The sequence below is a fragment of the Eleutherodactylus coqui genome, chromosome 6 (genome assembly GCF_035609145.1).
Source record: "Eleutherodactylus coqui strain aEleCoq1 chromosome 6, aEleCoq1.hap1, whole genome shotgun sequence".
In the NCBI taxonomy this organism is placed as follows: Eukaryota; Metazoa; Chordata; class Amphibia; order Anura; family Eleutherodactylidae; genus Eleutherodactylus; species Eleutherodactylus coqui.
This window is the reverse complement of record NC_089842.1, coordinates 82,572,588-82,597,437: the sequence shown is the minus strand read 5'-3', so window position 1 is coordinate 82,597,437 and position 24,850 is coordinate 82,572,588. Positions and strand designations below refer to the sequence as shown.

Sequence of the window (24,850 nt, the reverse complement as noted above, 5' to 3'; positions counted from 1 at the left end):
CCTGGAACCCACCGGCGGTACATAGAAATATCCCATTGCATTACCCAACACAGCTGAGGTAGTAATGTCGTGCTTAATGCAGGTGGGCTTCGGCCCACACTGCATGCCCCAGTCTGACTGGGGTTCTTTTCAAGTGTACAGATGTAGTAAAAACTCCGTGTGCACCTACAGCATGGGTGGGTGCCAGGAAGCCACCGGCGGTACATAGAAATATCCCATTGCATTGCCCAACACAGCTGAGGTAGTAATGTCGTGCTTAATGCAGGTGGGCTTCGGCCCACACTGCATGCCCCAGTCTGACTGGGGTTCTTTTCAAGTGTACAGATGTAGTAAAAACTCAGTGTGCACCTACAGCATGGGTGGCTCCCTGGAACCCACCGGCGGTACATATAAATATCCCATTGCATTGCCCAACACAGCTGAGGTAGTAATGTCGTGCTTAATGCAGGTGGGCTTCGGCCCACACTGCATGCCCCAGTCAGACTGGGGTTCTTTTCAAGTGTACAGATGTAGTAAAAACTCCGTGTGCACCTACAGCATGGGTGGGTGCCAGGAAGCCACCGGCGGTACATAGAAATATCCCATTGCATTGCCCAACACAGCTGAGGTAGTAATGTCGTGCTTAATGCAGGTGGGCTAAAAATTTATTTGATTACACTGTAGGCGAGGGCCCACAAAAATTGCTGTATCAACAGTACTAATGTACCTGAAAAAAATTGGCCATGGCCAACCAAGAGGGCAGGTGAAACCCATTAATCGCTTTGGTTAATGTGGCTTAAGTGGTAACTAGGCCTGGAGGCAGCCCAGTTTAACGAAAAATTGGTTCAAGTTAAAGTTCCAACGCTTTTCAGAGCATTGAAACATCTAAAAATTGTTTAGAAAAATTATGAGTGAGCCTTGTGGCCCTAAGAAAAATTGCCCGTTCAGCGTGATTACGTGAGGTTTCAGGAGGAGGAGCAGGAGGAGGAGGAATATTAGATACAGATTGATGAAGCAGAAATGTCCCCGTTTTGGATGGTGAGAGAGAACGTAGCTTCCATCCGCGGGTGCAGCCTACGTATTGCTTACGTATCGCTGCTGTCCGCTGGTGGAGAAGAGAAGTCTGGGGAAATCCAGGCTTTGTTCATCTTGATGAGTGTTAGCCTCTCGGCACTGTCGGTTGACAGGCGGGTACGCTTATCTGTGATGATTCCCCCAGCCGTACTAAACACCCTCTCCGACAAGACGCTAGCCGCAGGACAAGCAAGCACCTCCAGGGCATACAGCGCAAGTTCAGGCCACGTGTCCAGCTTCGACACCCAGTAGTTGTAGGGGGCAGAGGCGTCACGGAGGATGGTCGTGCGATCGGCTACGTACTCCCTCACCATCCTTTTACAGTGCTCCCGCCGACTCAGCCTTGACTGGGGAGCGGTGACACAGTCTTGCTGGGGAGCCATAAAGCTGGCCAGGCCCTTAAAGACTGTTGCACTGTCTGGGCTGTACATGCTGCTCGATCTACGCACCTCCCCTGCTACATGGCCCTCGGAACTGCGCCTTCTGCCACTAGCGCTGTCGGATGGGAATTTTACCATCAGCTTGTCCGCCAGGGTCCTGTGGTATAGCAACACTCTCGAACCCCTTTCCTCTTCGGGAATGAGACTGGGAAGGTTCTCCTTATAGCGTGGGTCGAGCAGTGTGTACACCCAGTAATCCGTAGTGGCCAGAATGCGTTGAATGCGAGGGTCACGAGAAAGGCATCCTAACATGAAGTCAGCCATGTGTGCCAGGGTACCTGTACGCAACACATGGCTGTCCGCACTAGGAAGATCACTTTCAGGATCCTCCTCCTCCTCCTCCTCCTCCTCCTCAGGCCATACACGCTGAAATGATGACAGGCAACCAGCATGGGTACCGTCAGCAGTGGGCCAAGCTGTCTCTTCCCCCTCCTCCTCATCCTCCTCATCCTCCTCCTCCTCCTCCTGAACGCGCTGAGATATAGGCAGGAGGGTGCTCTGACTATCCAGCGACATACTGTCTTTCCCCGGCTCTGTTTCCGAGCGCAAAGCGGCTGCCTTTATGGTTTGCAGGGAACTTCTCAAGATGCATAGCAGAGGAATGGTGACGCTAATGATTGCAGCATCGCCGCTCACCACCTGGGTAGACTGATCAAAGTTTCGAAGGACCTGGCAGATGTCTGCCAACCAGGCCCACTCTTCTGAAAAGAATTGAGGAGGCTGACTCCCACTGCGCCGCCCATGTTGGAGTTGGTATTCCACTATAGCTCTACGCTGCTCATAGAGCCTAGCCAACATGTGGAGCGTAGAGTTCCACCGTGTGGGCACGTCGCACAGCAGTCGGTGCACTGGCAGATTAAACCGATGTTGCAGGGTGTGCAGGGTGGCAGCGTCCGTGTGGGACTTGCGGAAATGTGCGCAGAGCCGGCGCACCTTTAAGAGCAGGTCTGACAAGCGTGGGTAGCTTTTCAGAAAGCGCTGAACCACCAAATTAAAGACGTGGGCCAGGCATGGCACGTGCGTGAGGCTGCCGAGCTGCAGAGCCGCCACCAGGTTACGGCCGTTGTCACACACGACCATGCCCGGTTGGAGGCTCAGCGGCGCAAGCCAACGGTCCGTCTGCTCTGTCAGACCCTGCAGCAATTCGTGGGCCGTGTGCCTCCTATCTCCTAAGCTGAGTAGTTTCAGCACGGCCTGCTGACGCTTGCCCACCGCTGTGCTGCCACGCCGCGCGACACCGACTGCTGGCGACGTCCTGCTGCTGCTGACACATCTAGATTGCGAGACAGAGGTTGAGGAGGAGGAGGAGGGTGCTTTAGTGGAAGAAGCATACACCGCCGCAGATACTACCACCGAGCTGGGGCCCGCAATTCTGGGGGTGGGTAGGACGTGAGCGGTCCCAGGCTCTGACTCTGTCCCAGCCTCCACTAAATTCACCCAATGTGCCGTCAGGGAGATGTAGTGGCCCTGCCCGCCTGTGCTTGTCCACGTGTCCGTAGTTAAGTGGACCTTGCCACTAACCGCATTGGTGAGGGCGCGTACAATGTTGCGGGAGACGTGGTCGTGCAGGGCTGGGACGGCACATCGGGAAAAGTAGTGGCGACTGGGAACTGAGTAGCGCGGGGCCGCCGCCGCCATCATAGCTTTGAAGGACTCCGTTTCCACAACCCTATACGGCAGCATCTCAAGGCTGATAAATTTGGCTATGTGGACGGTTAACGATTGAGCGTGCGGGTGCGTGGTGGCGTACTTGCGCTTGCGCTCCAACACTTGCGCTAGCGACGGCTGGACTGTGCGGTGCAAGACATTGGTGGATGGGGCCGAGGACAGCGGAGGTGAGGGTGTGGGTGCAGGCCATGAGACGGTTGTGCCTGTGTCCTGAGAGGGAGGTTGGATCTCAGTGGCAGGTTGGGGCACAGGGGGAGAGGCAGGGGTGCAAACCGGAGGCGGTGAACGGCCTTCGTCCCACCTTGTGGGGTGCTTGGCCATCATATGTCTGCGCATGCTGGTGGTGGTGAGCCTGTTGGTGGTGGCTCCCCGGCTGATCTTGGCGCGACAAAGGTTGCACACCACTGTTCGTCGGTCGTCAGGCGTCTCTGTGAAAAGCTGCCAGACCTTAGAGCACCTTGGCCTCTGCAGGGTGGCATGGCGCGAGGGTGTGCTTTGGGAAACACTTGGTGGATTATTCGGTCTGGCCCTGCCTCTACCCCTGGCCACCGCACTGCCTCTTGCAACCTGCCCTGCTGATGCCCTTGCCTCCCCCTCTGAAGACCTGTCCTGAGTAGGCGTTGCACACCAGGTGGGGTCAGTCACCTCATCGTCCTGCTGCTCTTCCTCCGAATCCTCTGTGCGCTGCTCCCTTGGACTTACTGCCCTTACTACTACCTCACTGCAAGACAACTGTGTCTCATCGTCATCGTCCTCCTCACCCACAGAAAGTTCTTGAGACAGTTGGCGGAAGTCCCCAGCCTCTTCCCCCGGACCCCGGCAACTTTCGAATGGTTGGGCATCAGTGACGATAAACTCCTCTGGTGGGAGAGGAACCGCTGCTGCCCAATCTAAGCAGGGGCCCGAGAACAGTTCCTGGGAGTGTTCCCGCTCCTGAGCAGGTGTCATTGTAGTGGAGTGAGGAGGCTGGGAGGAAGGAGGAGCAGCAGACAGAGGATTCGGATTTGCAGCACTGGACGGCGCTGAACTGTGCGTGGATGATAGCTTGCTCGAAGCACTTTCTGCCATCCAGGACAGGACCTGCTCACACTGCTCATTTTCTAATAAAGGTCTCCCGCGTGGACCCATTAATTGGGCGATGAATGTGGGGACGCCAGAAACGTGCCTCTCTCCTAATCGCACAGCAGTTGGCTGCGACACACCTGGATCAGGAACTCGGCCTGTGCCCACACCCTCACTTGGCCCTCCGCGTCCTCGGCCACGTCCTCTAGGCTTGACATCTGATCGCCCCAGCCACTCACAGCAGGGGGGTGGTATAGGGCTTGAACGTCACAGGGGGAAGTTGTAATGCCTTCCCTGTCTTTCAATTGGCCAGAAAAGCGCGCTAACGTCTCAGAGAGGAAACTGAAAGTAACCGGAACACCGCGTGGTGCTCGTTACGAGTAACGAGCATCCCGAACACCCTAATATTCGCACGAATATCAAGCTCGGACGAGTACGTTCGCTCATCTCTACTCATTACACACATAGTCCATTGATTTCAAAGTCAACTGTGTAATGCTTCTTTTTCCCTGTAGTCACGCTGCATTCAATGGCAGTAAGTGGAGGTCTTGCTTTTCATTCATTTACAATGAGTTAACATGCTGTTGCTTAGGACACATCATCAATATATGATCACCCATCTCATAAAACCCAGCTCTGAGAATAAGCATGGTGGAGAAGTAGGGTTATGTTTTTCTCCACAACTCACTTTCCAGGTCATTGCTTGAAACCTTTAGGCCGGCTGCACACAACCAAGTCGGATTCTGCATGTGGGAGCCCACAGTGGAAACCAAGCCTGTGCCCAGCCGGCGTCCATGCGTACCTAATTTCATCTTTCGCCAGCTGTACTGTGGATGGTCCACGTGGTGAGCCGTTAGACATGCGCAATACAGTTTTATGTTTTGAAATCCTGTTTTTTCCTGTGTTGTCACTAGGTGATGACACGGAATCCGCGACCTTTCTGAAATGTCATTGCGGAAGAGCCACGGATCAGACAGTTTTCATGGACTTCAATGGAAGCTGTCCATGCGGAATCTGCACAGAAATGGAGCATGCTGTGATTTGTCCTCTGCAAACGGAAAATCGCAATTAATTTCCGCTCGTGTAGAGGAAAACGCCTTTTCCCATAGCATGCTATGGGCGGTATTTGCTGCGGAATCCATAGGCGGATGCTCGCTCCACACTCTGCAATGCAAATCTGCCCTTGTGCAGCCGACACAACAGCTTACAAACTTAACAACACCGACTCTATCCCGCCAAACCCAATACATTAAGGAAAATGTATAAAGATCAAAGGAAAAGCCACTATATAGCCAGGTGAATGTTCCCCTAGAAGCTTCTTACTGAACAGCTGGATGTGGCATGCCAGCCACTACGCCAATCCCGCTGAAGTGTGACCTGACATGGTCCATAAACCTATTTAGTCTAACTACAGGCCAAACGCAGTCCCGAGTAACTTGGCGCCAACATATGGTGTCTTGCGTGCACGTCGTTTTCTTACTGGCCCGGTCTGCTGTATGATCAGCCAAAGAGTCCAGACGGATGAGGGGCCCCTCCAGAAAAGTGTGCGGTACCGCAGAGGGCCGTTACTCACTTCCTCAGCGGCATCCAGTATTGTCCACACAAGATCCAGTCTCGCTCCAGTTATTCAGCAGCATCCACGGAAGCAAGTCTTCTCCCATCCAGCGGGCATCTGGTCAAAATCTGAATCCGCCCCACTCTGCTGCAGCTCTGGTCCCCTCGGGACACTCTCCTCGCTCAGGACACGATCTCCTTCCCTCTTCCATAGCTCCACAGAGATGTCTCCCTGGACCAACTGTCACCTCACAGTGTACGCATGTAAGATGGTGAAACAGTCCTCCTGCTGTAAATGTCCTGGTTTCTGTTGTAACTGTCATTTTGTTTTTGACCACAAGAGGTCACTGTGCTCTGGACTGAGACAGAGAAAAAAGAAGTGCATCATGACCATAGAGAGTAGGAGAGAAAAGCGGTTAGGTGCGTGCGAGCGAGCTGAGACGAGCTGGTGAGGACTGCAGCTAGCGAGAGAGACACTGCGATCCACCGGAAAAAGGACCCCAACGAGGACCGGAGCTTCCGTGAGGGGAGCTGCATTAGAGACTGTTCCAGAGTTTGTCAGACTACCATCTTAACGGAGAAGATGGTCATTGCAGACCGGGCTCAGAAGTAGCGGCGTCAGTGAGTTCATATGGTTCTTGGATGAAATCCTATTCCTGCGTTCCGGACAAAGTCTAAAGGTACCCACCAGACCCGGGTCAGCCAGAGAACTAAGGCCTCTGGTGTAAACGTGCACGCACCGCCAATCTGACTGAGACTAATAACAAGGCCGGCAGTTAGTTAGTTAGTTAGGCATACTGATGGCCGCCGGCCGCACTGCTGGGGACTGAGCTGTCCGACATAGTCCTAACACACAGAGAACTCTATACTCGTAGAGCTGTCTAAGGATATCTACAAGTCACACGTTACGCAACTGTACTTTGCCTTGACTTGTGAACTATATATATATTGTTATATCTGTTGAGTGGTGTTGTGTAAGGGGAGAATACGGGTGTGTTGCTAAGATTGTAAGCTCTTGTGCTGTGCCGCCGGTGCTTCCCTAGCATCCTCACTGATTGTTCCTACTTCCAGGGTGATAGAAGGTAATAGCGGCTGGTTAGAGACGGCCTGCGGCTAGGCAAAAGCTTGGAGGATATTGAAGGCGCACATTATAGAGCACAGCGCTGCATGGCACAAGAGTCTCAGCTTCCCCGCTGAGTGTATGTAACTTTCTGGGGGAGTTCGGGTTGGTTAAGGGTTCGGCCAAATTAAGTAAAATCTCATTGCTACGGATTGGTTTTGAGTCGCGTTTTTTGTTCAGGACTTCGCTGTATTCTGGAAAGCCCACCCCGGTCGGCGGCTTACACTTGGCGTAGTTCGGCAGGATACAGCGATCGTCATGGACGGAGACGTGGCGGGAAACATTCCCCTAGCGCCAGCGGCCCAGGGTGCCCCTGCGCAACAAGAATTCCTAGCCCCAGTACCTGTCACGCCAGCCCAAGTAGGGTACTTATCGGCTGGAGCACTAATGCAGCACTTGCCAAAGTTTAACGGTAAAAATATGGGGTTGCAGGACTGGACCGAAAGGGTACAAAGTATAGTTAAATTGAGTAATTTGATACCTGCGCTGCGTGCAGAGATAGCATTGGGGGCCCTGGAAGGCGACGCTAGACGGACCGTGATGGTACGACCCGAGTCAGAAAGAGACACTTTGGAGAAAATATTCTCCCTGCTGGAGGGGGCACAGGGAGGGCGAACCAGGGTAGCGCAGTTGCGCAGCAGCTTCTTCAACCGATCCCAGCGAGAGGGTGAAACGTTAATACAATACTCTAACGCCCTACAGGAAGTGTTGAATGAAGTGCAACGACGGGATTCAGGGGCCATGGGAGCTTTCAAGGAAGTGGACCGGCTACTACGAGACCAATTTATTCTAGGACTATCCAATAGATTTTTACAGGATAAACTGCAAGAGATGACCCGGGCAGATGCTGACCTGACATTTTATAATGTTTACCGGGCTGCTGTAGAGAGAGAAGAAGAGCCCATGGCTGTGAGTGTGAAGGCAGTGAGTAGCACCCAAGTGACAGGGGCCCGGGGAGGTCTTGAAGACTCCGAGTCCTTGAAGGATGTGGTCCAGGCCCTACGAGCAGAAATGAGAGAACTCCGCCTGGAAGTGTCCCAGATGAAGGCGGACTCATCCAGGGCCCCGGGATTGACCTCATCGTCCTGCCCACCTCCACAGAGAGTGTTCCGGGGGCGAGGATCCATTAATACAGACCCATCCGGGGTGCGGGGATCAAGGGGACCTCTTTGCTGGAGCTGCCGACAGTATGGCCATATCGCTCGAGAGTGCCACCAACAGACGGAACCTGAGCTGGCTTTAAACTTCCGACTGCCGCAGTAACAGGGCATCCTGCGGCAGTTCCCTCAGAGCTAAGCCCACTACGCAATGAACGCGATCTCTATGCCAGCAGTCCCATTATGGAAGCTGAGCTGGAGGGCCAAAAGGTACACTGCCTAGTGGATACCGGATCGGAATGCACCCTGATGCCGTTGGAGTTTTTCGAGAGACACTTCGGGCATATGATGGAACCGGAAGATGGAAGTGTTATCCGGTTGACAGCTGCCAATAATGGTGCAATGGATGTACAAGGGATCGTCTGGATGCGAATCCGGCTGTTTGGGCAGGACATTGGCAAAAAGGGGATCGTGCTGGTAGATCATCCGTCCCGAAAGGGACTCGATGTAACGCTGGGCATGAACGTGCTGAGAGACCTCGATCATCACCTCTATGCCAAGGAAGGGCCTAAATACTGGCAGCGGACCACCACGCACCGGCCAACTCAAAAGGTCCTACAGCAGATGGTGAGGAGCTGCAGTTTACAGAAGAGCCTCATGTCAGGGTGTCCTATTGGGCATGTGAGAGTACCGCTGAGAGCTCCAGTGAAGATTCCACCACGCCAGGAGAAAATTTTGATGCTTCCAGTGGGAGCTGGGCGGCCATTGAATGGACTGGAGGTCCTGATCGAACCTGCTCCATGGGGAGAACTGCAGAACCGCCCGCTGGTAGCCCGAGCACTCGTCACCGTGAAAGATGGGTGCGTGCCTATACGCTGCCTCAATGTCTGGGACAGTGAGTCGATCGTTCCTGGGAATACCCTGCTGGCTGAAGTTCATGTGCCAGAGGGCGGTGTCATTCACCGGAGGAGCTTCACGCTACAGCCAGATGGGAGGTCAGCTTGGACCTTTGCTGTGAAGGTCCAGCAAGAACAGGCCCCAACAGCTGAGTGGAACGGTCGAGTGATCATGTCTCTGATGGGAGTGGACCCCCGCTCTCTGACCCCGGGGCAACAAAAGCTTCTGGAAGACACGCTATGGGAATACCAGGAAGCGTTCTCAAGGCATGATGAAGACTTCGGGTGTGCCACCGCTATCGAGCATGAAATCCCTACCCGCGACGCTGCGCCAGTTCGAGAACGGTACACCCAAATCCCACCCAAGATGTATCAAGAGGTGAAAAATATGGTGGCCTGCATGCTGGAAAACCAGGTGATACAGGAAAGTAAAAGCCCGTGGGCTGCTCCTGTGGTCCTGGTGCGAAAGAAAGACGGAAGTCTTCGGTTCTGTGTAGATTATCGGAAATTGAATGCCCAAACCATCCGGGATGCTTATCCTCTTCCACGGATCGAAGAGTCACTATCCTCCTTGGGTCGAGCCAAGTACTTTTCCACGCTCGACCTGGCTAGTGGATATTGGCAAGTGCCAGTAGCTGAAAAAGACAAGGCAAAGACAGCCTTTATCTTGCCCATGGGACTATATGAGTTCAATAGGATGCCGTTCGGACTGACCAACGCTCCAGGGACGTTTCAGCGGTTGATGGAGCACTGTCTGGGTGACCTAAACTTTGAATCAGTATTGATATATCTGGATGACATTGTGGTGTTTGGGACTTCATTCGAAGATCATCTTAAAAAACTGCGGCAGGTCCTGGGACGACTACAAGATCATGGTCTGAAAATCAAGCCCAAAAAGTGTCAACTGCTTCAACAGCGCATAGAGTTCCTGGGACATGTGGTCACTCCAGAAGGGGTACAACCGGCCCCTAGCAAGGTGGAGGCCGTGCAAAAGTGGTCCCAGCCAAGAACCCTACGGGAAGTACAAGCGTTCCTAGGCCTGGCCGGTTATTACAGGAGATTTATACCCAAGTTCTCTCATCTGGCCGGTCCACTAAACGAGCTGCTGAGAGGCACAACTGGAGGGCCCAGGAATCGCCCCATTGAGTGGGGGCCACGACAGCAAGAAGCCTTCGAGGCATTGAAAAGAACTCTGACCAGCGCCCCAATCCTGGCCTATGCACAGTTTGATAGCCCGTTCTTGCTGTACACGGATGGAAGTTTACATGGTCTTGGAGCTGTGTTATCTCAAGTTCAAGACGGGCGTGAGAGGGTCATTGCCTATGGCAGTAGGTCGTTAAGGGAGTCGGAGCGCAACCCTGACAACTATAGCTCCTTTAGGTTGGAGCTTTTGGCGCTGGTCTGGGCCATGACTGAGAAGTTTGCAGAGTATCTGATGGGTGCAGAAGTGACTGTGATGACGGACAATAACCCGCTAGCGCACTTGGAAAACGCTAAGCTAGGCGCCCTTGAGCAGCGATGGATGGCCCGCCTTTCCAAGTATCGATACCGCATCCAGTTCCGGTCAGGGAGGGAGAACGGCAACGCCGATGCCCTCTCCCGAGTTCCAGTGGGGTCGCCGACCAAGAGGGGAGAAGAGGATTTAGAAGACACTGAAATGCCACACCTCGGCAGAGTACCACCATTCCAGAATCTGACACATTCAAGTGGGGTGGCTTCAGGGATGCCGATGGTGTTGGGGAAGACGTTGGGAGATTGGGAACGAGTCCAAAGTAGCTGCTCGGACCTATGGAAAGTGAGAGAGTGGGTCCGAGCTAAGGTTTGGCCTCGCCCGGACGAGCGGGCCAGTCTGACGCAGGAAGGTCAGAAGTTGCTGAGACAATGGGATAAGCTGAGTATTAACCAGGGGCTCCTGTGCCGGACCATATACGTACAGTCAGAGCTGCAGCACCGGCAACAGGTTGTCATCCCTATGTCACTGGGACCAGCTGCCGCTCAAGAAGCCCATGAGAGGGGGGCTCATTTCGGGAGCGCGAAGACGTACCAATGGCTCCAGCGCTTTGTATATTGCCCGGATTTGGGAGAAATGGTGACCGAGGCATGTCTGAAATGTCGGTCCTGCGGGCTGAGTAAAAGCCCCGAGCAACGGGCCCCTGTGCAAACTATCCGCACTTCCGCCCCCCTGGAAATCTTATTGATTGATTATGTACAGATCGGGTACTCTACCTCAGGACACCCCTACTGTTTGGTCATGACGGACCACTTCACAAAATATGCAGTGGCCGTGCCCACCAGAGATCAGACGGCTGAATGGGCTGCTGAGGCAGTCTGTAAACACTTTATACAAGTGTTTGGGTGTCCGCGGAGAATTCATTCAGATCAGGGGGCATGTTTCCAGGGTGCTTTGATGAGGGAGCTGTATCAGCTCTATGGTATCGAACGTTCCCGCACGACTCCGTACCATCCACAAGGGAATGGGGCGTGTGAGCGGTTCAACCGCACCTTGATACAGATGCTGCGGACTCTAGAGGAAAGTCAAAAAGCCCAGTGGCCAGAGTACTTACCTGAGCTGATGTGGGCCTACAACAATAGGGTTCACAATACCACTGGTTACTCTCCACACATGCTTATGTTTGGGAGAGCAGGCCAGGAGATCAAGGATCTTCACATGCCGGATCTGAGGCAGCCTCCGCCAAGGAGCACCACCGCCTGGGTGCAAGACCATCGCCGCCGACTGAGAGCAATACATAAGGTTGTGGGTGAGCGCCTGAGACAAGTGGTGCACCCCAACCCGGGGCCAGTGCAGATGGACGAGTATGCTCCAGGTGATCGTGTGATGGTCAGAGCCAAGAGGCCAACCGGAAAATTGGATGGGCGGTGGGAGGCGGTTCCATACATAGTGAAGCAGAAGGTAGATCCTGATATCCCCGTGTATGAGGTTGAGCCCGAGGGGACTGGGAGACCCTCAAGGAACCTCCACCGTAACATGTTGAGACACTGTCACTTTCAGCAACCTGCGGCTGATAAGGAGATGCTTATCCCTACCCCTAGTATTGGGGAACCCCTGGTAGATGATGAATGGTGGGTAGTTCCTGTCCCGGCCATGTCGGAGTCCCCGGTCGTGACAAGCTCGCCACTCAGGGAGAGAGATGCCCAGCCAGCAGAACCACATCCACCGAGTGTGCCAACTGTCCCTGGTCCTATGACTCTGCGCAGGACGGCCAGGTCCACCGCTGGTGTACCCCCACAGCGCTACGCGCAGGATGAGTTTGAGTGGGGGAGGTTGCCGGGGACGGCAACATCTAGTGGGGTGGCATGTAAGATGGTGAAACAGTCCTCCTGCTGTAAATGTCCTGGTTTCTGTTGTAACTGTCATTTTGTTTTTGACCACAAGAGGTCACTGTGCTCTGGACTGAGACAGAGAAAAAAGAAGTGCATCATGACCATAGAGAGTAGGAGAGAAAAGCGGTTAGGTGCGTGCGAACGAGCTGAGACGAGCTGGTGAGGACTGCAGCTAGCGAGAGAGACACTGCGATCCACCGGAAAAAGGACCCCAACGAGGACCGGAGCTTCCGTGAGGGGAGCTGCATTAGAGACTGTTCCAGAGTTTGTCAGACTACCATCTTAACGGAGAAGATGGTCATTGCAGACCGGGCTCAGAAGTAGCGGCGTCAGTGAGTTCATATGGTTCTTGGATGAAATCCTATTCCTGCGTTCCGGACAAAGTCTAAAGGTACCCACCAGACCCGGGTCAGCCAGAGAACTAAGGCCTCTGGTGTAAACGTGCACGCACCGCCAATCTGACTGAGACTAATAACAAGGCCGGCAGTTAGTTAGTTAGTTAGGCATACTGATGGCCGCCGGCCGCACTGCTGGGGACTGAGCTGTCCGACATAGTCCTAACACACAGAGAACTCTATACTCGTAGAGCTGTCTAAGGATATCTACAAGTCACACGTTACGCAACTGTACTTTGCCTTGACTTGTGAACTATATATATATTGTTATATCTGTTGAGTGGTGTTGTGTAAGGGGAGAATACGGGTGTGTTGCTAAGATTGTAAGCTCTTGTGCTGTGCCGCCGGTGCTTCCCTAGCATCCTCACTGATTGTTCCTACTTCCAGGGTGATAGAAGGTAATAGCGGCTGGTTAGAGACGGCCTGCGGCTAGGCAAAAGCTTGGAGGATATTGAAGGCGCACATTATAGAGCACAGCGCTGCATGGCACAAGAGTCTCAGCTTCCCCGCTGAGTGTATGTAACTTTCTGGGGGAGTTCGGGTTGGTTAAGGGTTCGGCCAAATTAAGTAAAATCTCATTGCTACGGATTGGTTTTGAGTCGCGTTTTTTGTTCAGGACTTCGCTGTATTCTGGAAAGCCCACCCCGGTCGGCGGCTTACACGCACGCTTTTTTTCTCCTCCCTCCTGTCACCTCAGAGCTTGACCATAATCTTTTTTGTAGAACAGCGACCTCTTGTGGACGAATAATAAAACACACACAGCAGAGGACTATATACAGTAACAAGAACAATGTGCACATATTGGAGGCTGTCTCACCCGCTCACAGTGTAGTTAAAAAAAAGTGTCAAATTAAGCAATTAAGAGAAGTGCATGCCTGCCTCTATACCCATGCCAACATACGCTGCTTCTTTCTACCCAGTGTCCCTAAGAGAACACTAAGCTCCCTGGTAGCTTGGTCTTGGGCATCACCACCTGCAGTATATATAAAGCTGTGCACCCTCCCCAAGGGTTCACTTTATTATAAGCACAGCCGCAATTGTCCCAAGGTTCTGGCACCTGAGGGGCTCAATGATGCTTCTACCACATCATTGGACAATGTTTGTGGGCCCCTGCTAGATGTTGCACTGCGGACCCCGTTCCACCCAGTTCCCTTGTATTGTAGGTGATTGACCATATTCTACTTTTTCTCTCCACAGATATTGGCTGTCAAACTAATAAATATGTGATATCAGTACCTGAAGAAGTCACGGCTCAAGTAGGACTCTGTGTTCACATTCCGTGCTCATTTACTGTACCAAGTTATGTAGAAATAAACGAATTAGCCGATGGCTTTTGGTACAGAGAAAAATGGTCTCAACATAAAGTGGTAGCCTCTAATAAAGATAACTCAAGAGGACGATTTTTTTTCACTGGAGATGTTTCCTCAAGAGACTGCTCCTTGTTTATCAATGACATCCAGGAAAGTGATGACAGCTATTATTATTTCCGACTTGAGGATTCTGTACAGTACAGTTATTGGAAAATCAAACCCCACTTAAAAGTGACAGGTAAATAGAAGAATCAGATCACTAAATACCTACTCATAAATGTATGACTGATATGTTAAATAGTAATATATCTAGTTAGCAGTGCTGAAATGGTCACTGAACTGTCTCTTATGTATACCTGCAGTTGGCTGCACCAACTGAATATTATATATGAAGAATCTGAAAAGAGTCGGATGATTTGTCATTTACTCCCAGCCAAAACTGCAATATAAAGAGACATTTTCGAAACTTTTGACTGACGAGACAAAAATCAACTTCTCCCGTATATGACTTGGGGCTTTCTACCTGAAGTTTCACTGTCCTTCCAACAGTTTACTATATTAGTCCAGAATATCCGCTAATACTTCCACTAATAGTAAAGATTATTGCTGGTGCAGTAGATTAGTTATAGAAATAGCAGAAGAGTAGGTGTTATAGTAGTAGATTATAGACTAAATGGACACATAGCCCTCCTGCACACGGGTGGGTTGGACCCCACATGCGGGATTCAAGCAGCGGAGTTTGACCCGGTGCCCGGCCGGTGACCCCCTGCTTTCCTCTTCCTCCTCTGCCAAGAATGTGCCAGCCGGAGGGCCAGCGCACATACGCAGTACAGAGTATGCCGTGCCGTCGCTATGGCATCGGCGCGGCTCCCATGACCATTCTGCAATGATATGGGATGGATGGCTTGCATTGACTTCAATGGCCGGCCGTGTGTAGCCCGCACAAAATTGCAGCGTGTTGCGATTACTCACCTGGGAGCGGGAAATTGCAATCGATTTCCGCTTGTGGGTAGGAAATTGCATTTTGCCATCGCATGCTATGGCTCGATTTGCTGCAGAATCCGGAGGTGGAATCCCACTAGGGATTTCGCAATGCAAATTTGCCCGTGTGCAGGAGGCCTTAATTGGAGACAACTGCCCTCTCCCTGTATGGAAATTAGAGCCGTCTCCATGAAGTGTGGCATAAAATCAAGTGGGCAGGTTGTCGGGGGATCATTTTCAGTGTGAATCCACATTGGCCAGCTGCACACGAACGGGTCGAATTCCGCATGCGGGAGTCCACAGCGGAGTCCATCCCTGTGCCCGACCGGCATCCACGAGTACCTGTATTTATCTTTTGCTTATGGTCTGGACGGCTCCTAGTACAGTTTTTTTCAAATGTTTTTTTTCCTGTGCGGTCGCTAAGCGATGACTCGGAGTCCGCGACCTTTACGCAATGTCAATTGTGGAAGGGACGCAGGTCGCACGGCTTGACTTTGATGGAAGCCATCGCGTGGGGTCTGCACAAAAATAGAACATGCTGCGATTTTATTTCCACAAGCGGAAATCACAATCACTATTCGCGGACATACGAATGTTCTATTTTTGTTATTGGATGCAAAGTGCTGCGGATCGTCTGCCAGATGATGGTTGCGGATTACGCAATCGAAATTCGGTCGTGTGCAGCCGGCCTTAGAATGGGAAAATCCAGCAATCTGAAGGACTTCAAACTAAGTGTGGTTATTGGTGTTAGACTAGACTAGTTAGGGCCAATATTTAAAAGAAACTACCAGCCTTGTGGGGTTTTCTCATGCAATGTTGTGAAAAGTATAGCAAAAATTGTGTGATTGAGGAAAAACAGCCAGTAAGGCCCCCTCACACAGACGGTTTTTACCGCAGGTAGCAGAGCGCTTTCAGCACTGTGGTGTAATGCTCCCATTGTTTTCAATGGCACCACTCAGACAATGAGGAGGAGTGCTAGAAGCCGGTAAAAAGTGGCAAATCGATATAAGTCGCGGAGCTTACTGCATCGCCTTTGTGAGGGAGGCCTAAAAAGAATCCTCTGGATGCAAACAATTGGGATCAGACGAGGACACCAAGGACCATTCTAACAGCAGTCATATAGAATTCACTTACAACAGCAGTTTGAGTGCCACTGCTGTCTAAGACCGTGCTCACATGACCGTGTGTTCCGGCAAGCTGCATGCCAATCTCTTGCACGCGGGCTCGCAGCAAGTATGTAATGAGATGTGTAATGGCTGCATGCTGCCAATCCCCATGCACTATCTTTGGTGAGTAATATGCATGTGGAAAATACAAATCAGTGGGCCATTGGCATTGTGTGTTGAGTGCGAGAAAATTGCACGTATGACATGCAATGAAAATACATCCGTGTGAAAGCAGGGTAAGAGAAATAGAAAAACAAGACTTCAGTGGTGAAAAGTGTAAAAATTGTATCACTGAGGAATCGAACAACATTGTCTGGGCAGAAGAATCCAAATTGCTGTTGCTCCATGCTGATGGGAGAGTCAGAATTTGGAGCAAGCAGCATGAATCGATCAGTTCTTCCTGTAAGGTCACAACAGTTCAGGCTAAAGAAGGGTAAGCAATGGTGTAGGAATGTTTTTTAGCACACCCCAAGTCCTCTGAGACCTGTGAACTGATGCCACAACAAATTCCTGCGGCTCTGAAGGTCAAAGAAGCTCCAGCACCTTGCTGTATGGGTGTTTCTAATAAAACAGTCGTTTAATATACAGGAGGTGGGCAAAAATATCGAAACGCCATATGAAATGCATGGATTTTAATCATTAGCATTGAGCTGCCCTTTTGACCCCTACTTGGCTAAGAATTTTCCTGACAAATTTGTGTTTATTTCACTTCTTTCCCTGCTCTGGGTGGTTTTGGGAGCCAACTGGTAACAGCAGCTGAGTGGCTCAAACCACTGACCAAACCACTGACTCAAAAACCTTGTTGCTCGGGCATATTCCCACTTCTCCCTAGTAGAATCGATATCACACTACCTCCGCTTAAAAATTGGTCTCTGTGTGTCTGATTGAAGTATGATTTATAATCCCATGTAACTTGCATGCATTTCGTACGGTGTTTCCATATTTCTGCACCCTGTAGGTAGTTCTGGTGGTAGAGTAGGCAGCAGTTTTAGTTGGCACAGCAGAAGTTGTGGCAGCACCAGTAGTAGCACTCATTCTAACATACCAAGCAAGGAAAGGCCACTAAGCTCTAGCCTATTTAGATACAACCCTATGGTGTAGAGTGATACATTCAGCCGTATGGTAATATTAGTAGTAGTCAGTCATAGTAGCAGTAGGGTACTGTAGCTGTAGTTGCAGAAGAGTAGCTGTAGTAGTATTAGTAGCAGTAGTAGAAGAGTAGCTGTAGTAGTATTAGTAGCGGTAGTAGAAGAGTAGCAGCCGTTAGAGCAGTTGTTGTCAAGACGTTTCACAAGTGGTGATAGTTTTGGCTATGGTAGTACTGGTGGCAGTATTAGCAGCAGAGCAGGAGCTGCAGTACTAGTAATGGTAGAGGCAGCGGAATAGTCATACTAGTAGAATCAGTGGTAGCAGACATATTTACATACCAGGTAGGTAAAATACCACTCGCCTTTTGCAACATTAGCTGCAGTCCTACTGTGGGTGGTGATACATCTTTGTTTCTGGCATATAACCCCATGCATTACAACTAAATCAAGTCTGTAAATGTACTTTTCTACACCACTTTCTAGGATTAACAGACAAACCTGAGATCTCTGTTGGGAAGCTGGTTGCTGGAGAAAAGGCAACAATAACCTGTAAAAGCCCTGGTATATGCGCTGGATCTGCTCCTGACATCACATGGAATGGAAAACATGGTGAAAAATTACCTTTTAGTAATTCTTACCCAAATTCCACCAGTATATACTTCTCCAACTTTACATTCACACCTACGAAAGAAGACAATGGATCACCACTCACCTGTATAGTGGCCTTCCGCCAATACATGGCTGTAACTCAACAGATAATCAACCTAAATGTTGAGTGTAAGTCTGCTTACTATGTCGTACTCCCATGTGATAGGTGTTACCGTAGATTTAGGGTGCCTACCCACTACAGTTCTCTTTCACTGCGAAATTCACAGCGGTTTTTTTTCTCCAGGTGTCTATGGGACTTGTTGATGTTAAATTCGCGTCGCGGCAAAATAGCGATTACGCGGTAAATTGCGATTTTGCCACGTTGCGATATTAATAGAGATGAGCGAGCCTCCTCGGCCACGCCTCTTTTTCGCCCGAGTACCGCGATTTTCGAGTACTTCCGTACTCGGGCGAAAAGATTCGGGGGGCCCCGAGGGTGAGCGGGGGGTTGCAGTGGGGAGTGGGGGGGAGAGGGAGAGAGAGAGAGCTCCCCCCTGTTCCCCGCTGCTACCGCCCGCTCCGTCACGCCATCCCCCGCCCCCCAGCGCCCCCCGAATCTTTGCACCTGAGTACTGAAGTACTCGAAAATCGCGGTGCTCGATCGAGTAATTACTCGAAACGAGTAGGTTCGCTCATCTCTAGATTTTAACATTAACAAGTCACATAGGCACCTGGAGAAAAAAAACGCTGCAAATTTCGCAGTGAAAACGTAAGGGTGCCTGTCCATGGGCATGATTTCACTGGCGGTAAATCGCCAGCGAATCACACCGGCCAATGCCTTCCATAGCATTGCTATGGAAAGCGCCGACACCTGTCCACGAGCAGAGAATCCTTGCGATTCTCCGCTCGCGGCGGGTAATTCGCAGGATGCTTCTCTGCGGCCAACCTATCTATCAAATAGGGCTGACTGGCGGAGAATTGGCAGCGGCGCCCGCAGCGAAGATCTGCCGCAGGACTTTGCATCGCCCGTGGACAGGGGGCCTAACAGTAGTGGGTAGGCACCCATACTTGGAATAATCTAATAAAGAGCATTAACCCTTTTTAAAATTAAGCTTTGAGTAAAAAAAATTCCTTGTTCCTTTGTTTGGTCCGCTCCTGCATTTTAGTCCCTTTTAGTATGTTGTACACATGCCTGTCCAGACTTCTCCGGTACCTTGCTCACCAAAGTTTCGTCAGTAGTCTCGGATAGACGTAACAAACACATAAAGAACCACCAAATCGAGTTCAGGGTTCAACGGACATGGATTGTGTTATCATGAACGTAACATGGAAATGACTTACTCATGACCTAATTGCTTGGTACAGTTTTGCTACTTTATTTTTATAGTTCATTTCAGTGTTTAGCACATACTGGTGGATTCCACAATATTTTTTCCTGGGAGAGCACCTGTCGAGCTGTGTCCATCAGCTTTCCATGCTTGCAGATTTCCATGGTGTGGCTTAGACTTTTTTCATGCCTATGGTTAACTTAACCCCTTAAGGACCAGGCTGTTTTGTACCTTAAGGACCAGACACATTTTAGGGATTTTACTAAAGATGAGCGAGCACGCTTGTTAAAGGCTGCTTCTCGATCGAGTAGCAGTCTTATCGAGTAACTGTGTGCTTGCCCGAGCAGCATGCCGGGGGGCAGCGGGAGGGAGAGTGAGACAGATCTCTCTCCCTCTCTCCCCGCCCCCGCTCGCCCCCGCATTGCTGCTCGGGCGAGTATACAGTTACTCGTTAAAGACTGCTACTCAATCATGTAGCAGCCTTTAACGAGCGCACTCGCTCATCTCTAGATTTTACCCATGGATTGGTTTTCACTGCCATATATTTTACTTTAGCAACCAAAATAATTTTTGCTGCATTTTTTTTTCGTAACATGGTTTTTAAATATTTTTACACTGACTTTTTTTCCCCATTTTTAAAAAATATTTATAGTTGTTTTTTTTATAGATTAGTAAGTTTATGCTAAAATAAATTATGAGAAAGGGTTCTTCATTTTGTTTCAGATGTTTTGATATATATTATGTATGGTTTTGGATTACAGGGCTATTACAGCGAAGGTTTCGTTGGCATTGGCTTTGCGTCATTGTATTTTTTATGTATATATTTTTAGTTAACTTTGTAATTTTTTAAACCTTTTTTTGTAATTTTTTTTAGCATCTATGACCCCCATGACGTCATATAAGACCTCTGGGGGTCATTCACATGGTCTTTTTTTTTTTTATTACACACTTTTTCACTGTAAATGGGGAATCCATAGAAACAGCATCCATAGAAGCCCCAGTTACAGGGGAAAACATTCCCCTGTAGTGACAATAGTCACTAGCATAGCTGATCAGGGTCTGCTAGGACTTTGCAGCTCTGCTATAACGGGGGAGACTTGAAGGCCACACGATTGCCGGCTCACATAGTGGAAGAAACATTTCCACTTTCAATTCTCAGTACATAGCGCTCATTGAGTGCTATGTATCCAGGAAAGGAGAAGGCGGAAGCCATTAAAAAACGCTTCTCCCTCCTCCTCTGGGTTCTTAGCTGTGACTAACAGCCCAAGACGCAACCTGCTCCTGCTTGATAGCAGGAGCAGAGGCTTTAATCTTGTGCCATATTTTTGCTATTGGTGGAGATTAAAGCCCAGGACCAATCACCGTATATTTACCGCGCTTGGTCCCTAAGGGGTTAAAGAAATTTCATAAGTGTCTCTATTGTATTGTGTCTGTGATAGAGCAAGTACAACCCATGTTAGACTTCATACTTATAACTGCTTCTACCAATTAGCAAATGCTATATATTGTAGGAGAAGTGAATTAGTTCTGTAACTGCTATATTGTTTATGTACCATAACAACCCCGAGTACAGATAATAAAGGAAACTTACCTTCAGTCCTATGGAAACGCAAAGATTTCATGGTGAGCTCTACATAGTTTATGCCAACCAGTAAAGTCAGCACTGATATATCTGTATCCCACCACAAATAACATGAGACTTCTCTAACAGGTGGTCTACCAGGAATGAAGGGTCTTACTACTGCCTGTATCCACGTAAGGTTTTTAATAAAGAACCGGTCAAGAACTAATGTTAAACAACAAGGAAACAAAACAAAGTTCTTGTTGTTTGACATTGTTTCTTGATCGGTTCTTTTTTTATTAAAAGCCCTACGTGGACACATGCTGTTCTAATACCGTAATGAAGTAAAGGAGATCTTGTGTTACAACTAATTTACTTTCATCTCTTTCTTGCAGACCCTCCCGATGTTACCATTACCATTAGAGGTAACTCCATTCTACACTAATATCAAGGGTGCAAAAGACTATAATCAGTAGGGTGAGATTCTTCCCACTTGAGAGCCAGAATGGAAAGTCAATCTGCAAGAGGAACTTCCACTTCTGCAAACTCATGTGGCCCATGTATAACACAGGTAGCCTTTCATCTGAATGGCCACCATAATTCTTTACATTTGCCCTGTATTGGTCATTGCAGAAGAAATGTCTGGATTACAGATTGGACTGATTTTGTGGGGTGCTGAGCTGTTAAACTTCTCCTGCAGTACTTTCCACAATAGATGCCAAAAGGACACTCTTAATGCACATGGACAGGGAAATACATGTCACCATTACACAGTAAATGGGAAACCACTGGGAAACACTGACATGGAAAGGGACTTGGTACTTTTAGGTAACTGTAAGCTTAACTGGAGCAACCAGTGTCAGGTAGCTGCTGCCAAGGCAAATAGGATCACGGGGCGCAACAAAGGAGGTCTAGGGCACATGATGAGAACATTGTTCTTCCTCTTTACAAGTCACTGGTCAGACCACACATGGACTATTGTATACAGTTTTGGGCACTGGTACTCAAGTAGGACATATCAGAGCTTGAGCGGGTACAAAGGCGGGCAACTAAAGTAATAAACGGAATAAGCAGACTACAATACCCAGAGAGGTTATCAAAATTGGGGTTATTTAATTTAGAAAAAAGATGCTTGAGGGGCGACTTAATAACTATATATAAATATATTAGAGGATAATACAGAGATCTCTCCCATCATCTATTTATACCCAGGACTGTGACTGTAACAAGAGGGCATCCTCTGTATCTTGAGGAAAGAAGGTTTCTACACCGACATAGAAGAGGGTTCTTTATTGTAAGAGCAGTGAGACTGTGGAACTGTCTGTAAAAGAGTTCAAGAGGAGCTTGGACGCTTTTCTTGAGTGATACAATATTATATGTTATAATCATTAATTATTTCAGAAGGGTGGGTGATCCAGGGATTATTCTGATTGCCAGATTGGAGTCAGGAAGGAAATTTTTTGGGGTTCTTTTTCCTTCCTTTGGATTAACATGGGGGGGGGGGGGGGGATTTGGCTGAACAGAATGGACATATGTCTTTTTCGGCTTCACATACTATGTTACTATCTGTTGTTCAGCATATGCACTGGGAATGTTTTGAAAAATGTCATTAAAACAGTTTCTAACCTTCCTTGTTTTATCTTACCTCCTAGAACCCTTCCCCAGATCCCTTCCACCCCAGTCAGTGCATAGAAGCTCCCCAGGTACTTTTGTTTTATACATTTTACTTAGTTGTCTTTGTGGTTTTTGCTGTTGATATATACCTGTATGCTCTTACATTATTAGTGCGGCACTTAGTTATTAAATTATACACAAAGATTTTTCGCTGAACTCCACAAAACATCTTTTCCAGTATTAATTGTACTCACATGCTGTAACACTATCAATAGAAGCCCGGGCCACATATGAAGGCAGAGATTGATTACTTAGTGTTTTACTGTAACTTATGACATTGTCATCCAGAATGACAACCTTTACAGGTCAAACATGAATGACAAGTAGTTCAGAAAATAGTCATCTGACCATTTAGGGGGTGGGCCAGTCTAGGGTGAAATCAATGCAAAGGATTTAATACTCTTTCAATCACATCCTTCTCTAACTTGTTACTACTGTTTCTCTTTTTTTTAGCCAGTGCCACAAGTGATACTTTTATAGTCAAAGAAGGAGACTCCAAAATGATAGACTGCATGGTGGACAGCAACCCACTAGCCGTAATCACCTGGTTTGTGGGAGGTGAATTGAAAAAAGGACCAACTAATGAAAGCACACTTATCTACAGTCTTAAAAATATTAGTCTTAATGATGCTGGGAAATACTTGTGTACAGGAAGGAATGACCATGGGAGCTCTACCAAGACAATTGAAATAATTGTTCACTGTGAGTAAAACCAAAGTACCCAAAGAAAGATTAATTTAAGAGAAGAGGAATAATATATGATGGAGTACTCACACCTTCCAAGGAGATCAAGGGTTAGGGCAGCTGCATATAGAGCCTTATCTATGTATTTGGTGAATAGTGTTACTATCCTGCCCTAATGCTGCGTTTAGACATAATGATTAATGTTTAATTTAAAAAAAAAAACTGTTCAAAAGAGCTTTAATGAGAATCGGCAATATGGACAGATATATAACAAAAAGCACCACCATATCATGCATCCTGGGGCTTTAAGGTATGTTTAAACTTAGCGGAAATGCTGTAGAATGTCTGCAGACGAAAATTCTGCATCAAATTCCACAGCAATTCTTCATTCGAAACAGCTGATCGCTGGTTTCAGAAGATACCACACTCCTCCTCACCTCCAGAGTATTTGTGCTCTTGGTGCATTTTCACTGGGCACTTGGTGATCTCTAATGACTGCAGTGCCACTGGTCACCTCCGCATCACCTGACCTGCGGCGCTGCACTCACTATAGGCTGCCAAGTGCCTGGTGAAGGATGTGCCAAAAACGTAAAGACTTCGGAGGTGAAAGGGAGCGCGGTATCTTCTGAAATCAGCAGCTTCAGCACCACTGATCAATAAGTAAAATTTTCCGCTGCAGAAAATCCATAGCATTTCCGCTATGTGTACAAATACCCTTAGGGCTCCTTCACACAAGAGTATGCTTGCCCGTATGCACTGTATATTCGCATGAATTAATTTTTGCCACGATCGACTCCCAATCTTTATTGGTGGATTTAAAGCCATTCTTACGGGGCAGCGCTGCGTGAATGTTAAGAAAAATACGCCAAAGCGATGGCAAACAACAATCTGAATAAAATGCACAGAATGACAATTAATGCCTAATTAGGGCCGGCTGTCTTCTTTTCCAAGCGTTGTACGCAGGGTAGCTTTTACCCCTCCTTTTCTTCCAACTGCCAAAGAGGTCTATGTGAGCTTGCTGCGTAACAGAGCTAAAGGTAGGACAAGACCTATCTTTTCACGTGCCATATAAAAAAGACATACAAAAAGATCGAGCAGGTCCCTTTTTTAAAAATATTTTGTACAAAAAGCCCCACACATTTGTCAGAAAGAAGCAATTGAAATCCAATGCATCACATGGTCACCTTATATGTGCGACTTTTAAATGCGCGGAAATACCTGCACAAATACGGTCGTCCAAATAAGCCCTTAAGTAACCAATTGTCCAGTGCAACAGTAAATCAAATGATCTGTCTCAAACAGCCATGTGGAATAAATGGATGTCTTTTTAATAACCCGAGTACAGCTAGTTGCATCATTCAAAATTTACTAAAATGTTTATGATGATTTTTTTTCAGATCCCCCGAGACCTCCGAATATAATCTGTCGAACGACTGAGGGTACGATAATGACTTTTCTTTTACTGTCTTAATCATTGTGTTGGCGTTATAGCTATAGATGAATAGTAAATGTAAACTACTGCACTAGCTACTTCTACCACTAGGTGGCGATGTAGATTTTTCTTGGTCAATTTTTATTGAACTGTTTTGAAAATACAAATATACAAACAGTTTGAAAGTGGTTACAGTGTTATGGAAGGAAGAATAATAATAAACTATAACTAGTGAGGTAACGGACTGCAGCATGACTTGTGGTTACTACAGCAAAAACAACAAGGTTGGAATTGACAAGTCTAGCTCGATTTCTAATATGTGGAGCACTATGGTATACAAACCTGTAAAGAATTGTATAGACACATGGCTGATATCTGCTAAAAAAAAGCACTGGGAGAGGGGGAGGAAAA

The 24,850-nt window shown here is 48.6% G+C and overlaps 1 protein-coding gene across 1 annotated transcript in view; it reads left to right on the top strand.

Annotated features, from left to right (window-relative positions):
• LOC136632281 (sialic acid-binding Ig-like lectin 16) overlaps positions 1-24,850 on the top strand; it is a 49,895-nt gene that overhangs the window by 1,694 nt on the left and 23,351 nt on the right. The window contains exons 2-7 of the mRNA XM_066607058.1: positions 13,825-14,175; positions 17,656-17,949; positions 21,045-21,074; positions 22,302-22,352; positions 22,777-23,025; positions 24,405-24,446. Coding sequence (XP_066463155.1) covers positions 13,825-14,175; positions 17,656-17,949; positions 21,045-21,074; positions 22,302-22,352; positions 22,777-23,025; positions 24,405-24,446 — 1,017 coding nt within the window. The remainder of the gene's footprint in view (positions 1-13,824; positions 14,176-17,655; positions 17,950-21,044; positions 21,075-22,301; positions 22,353-22,776; positions 23,026-24,404; positions 24,447-24,850) is intronic.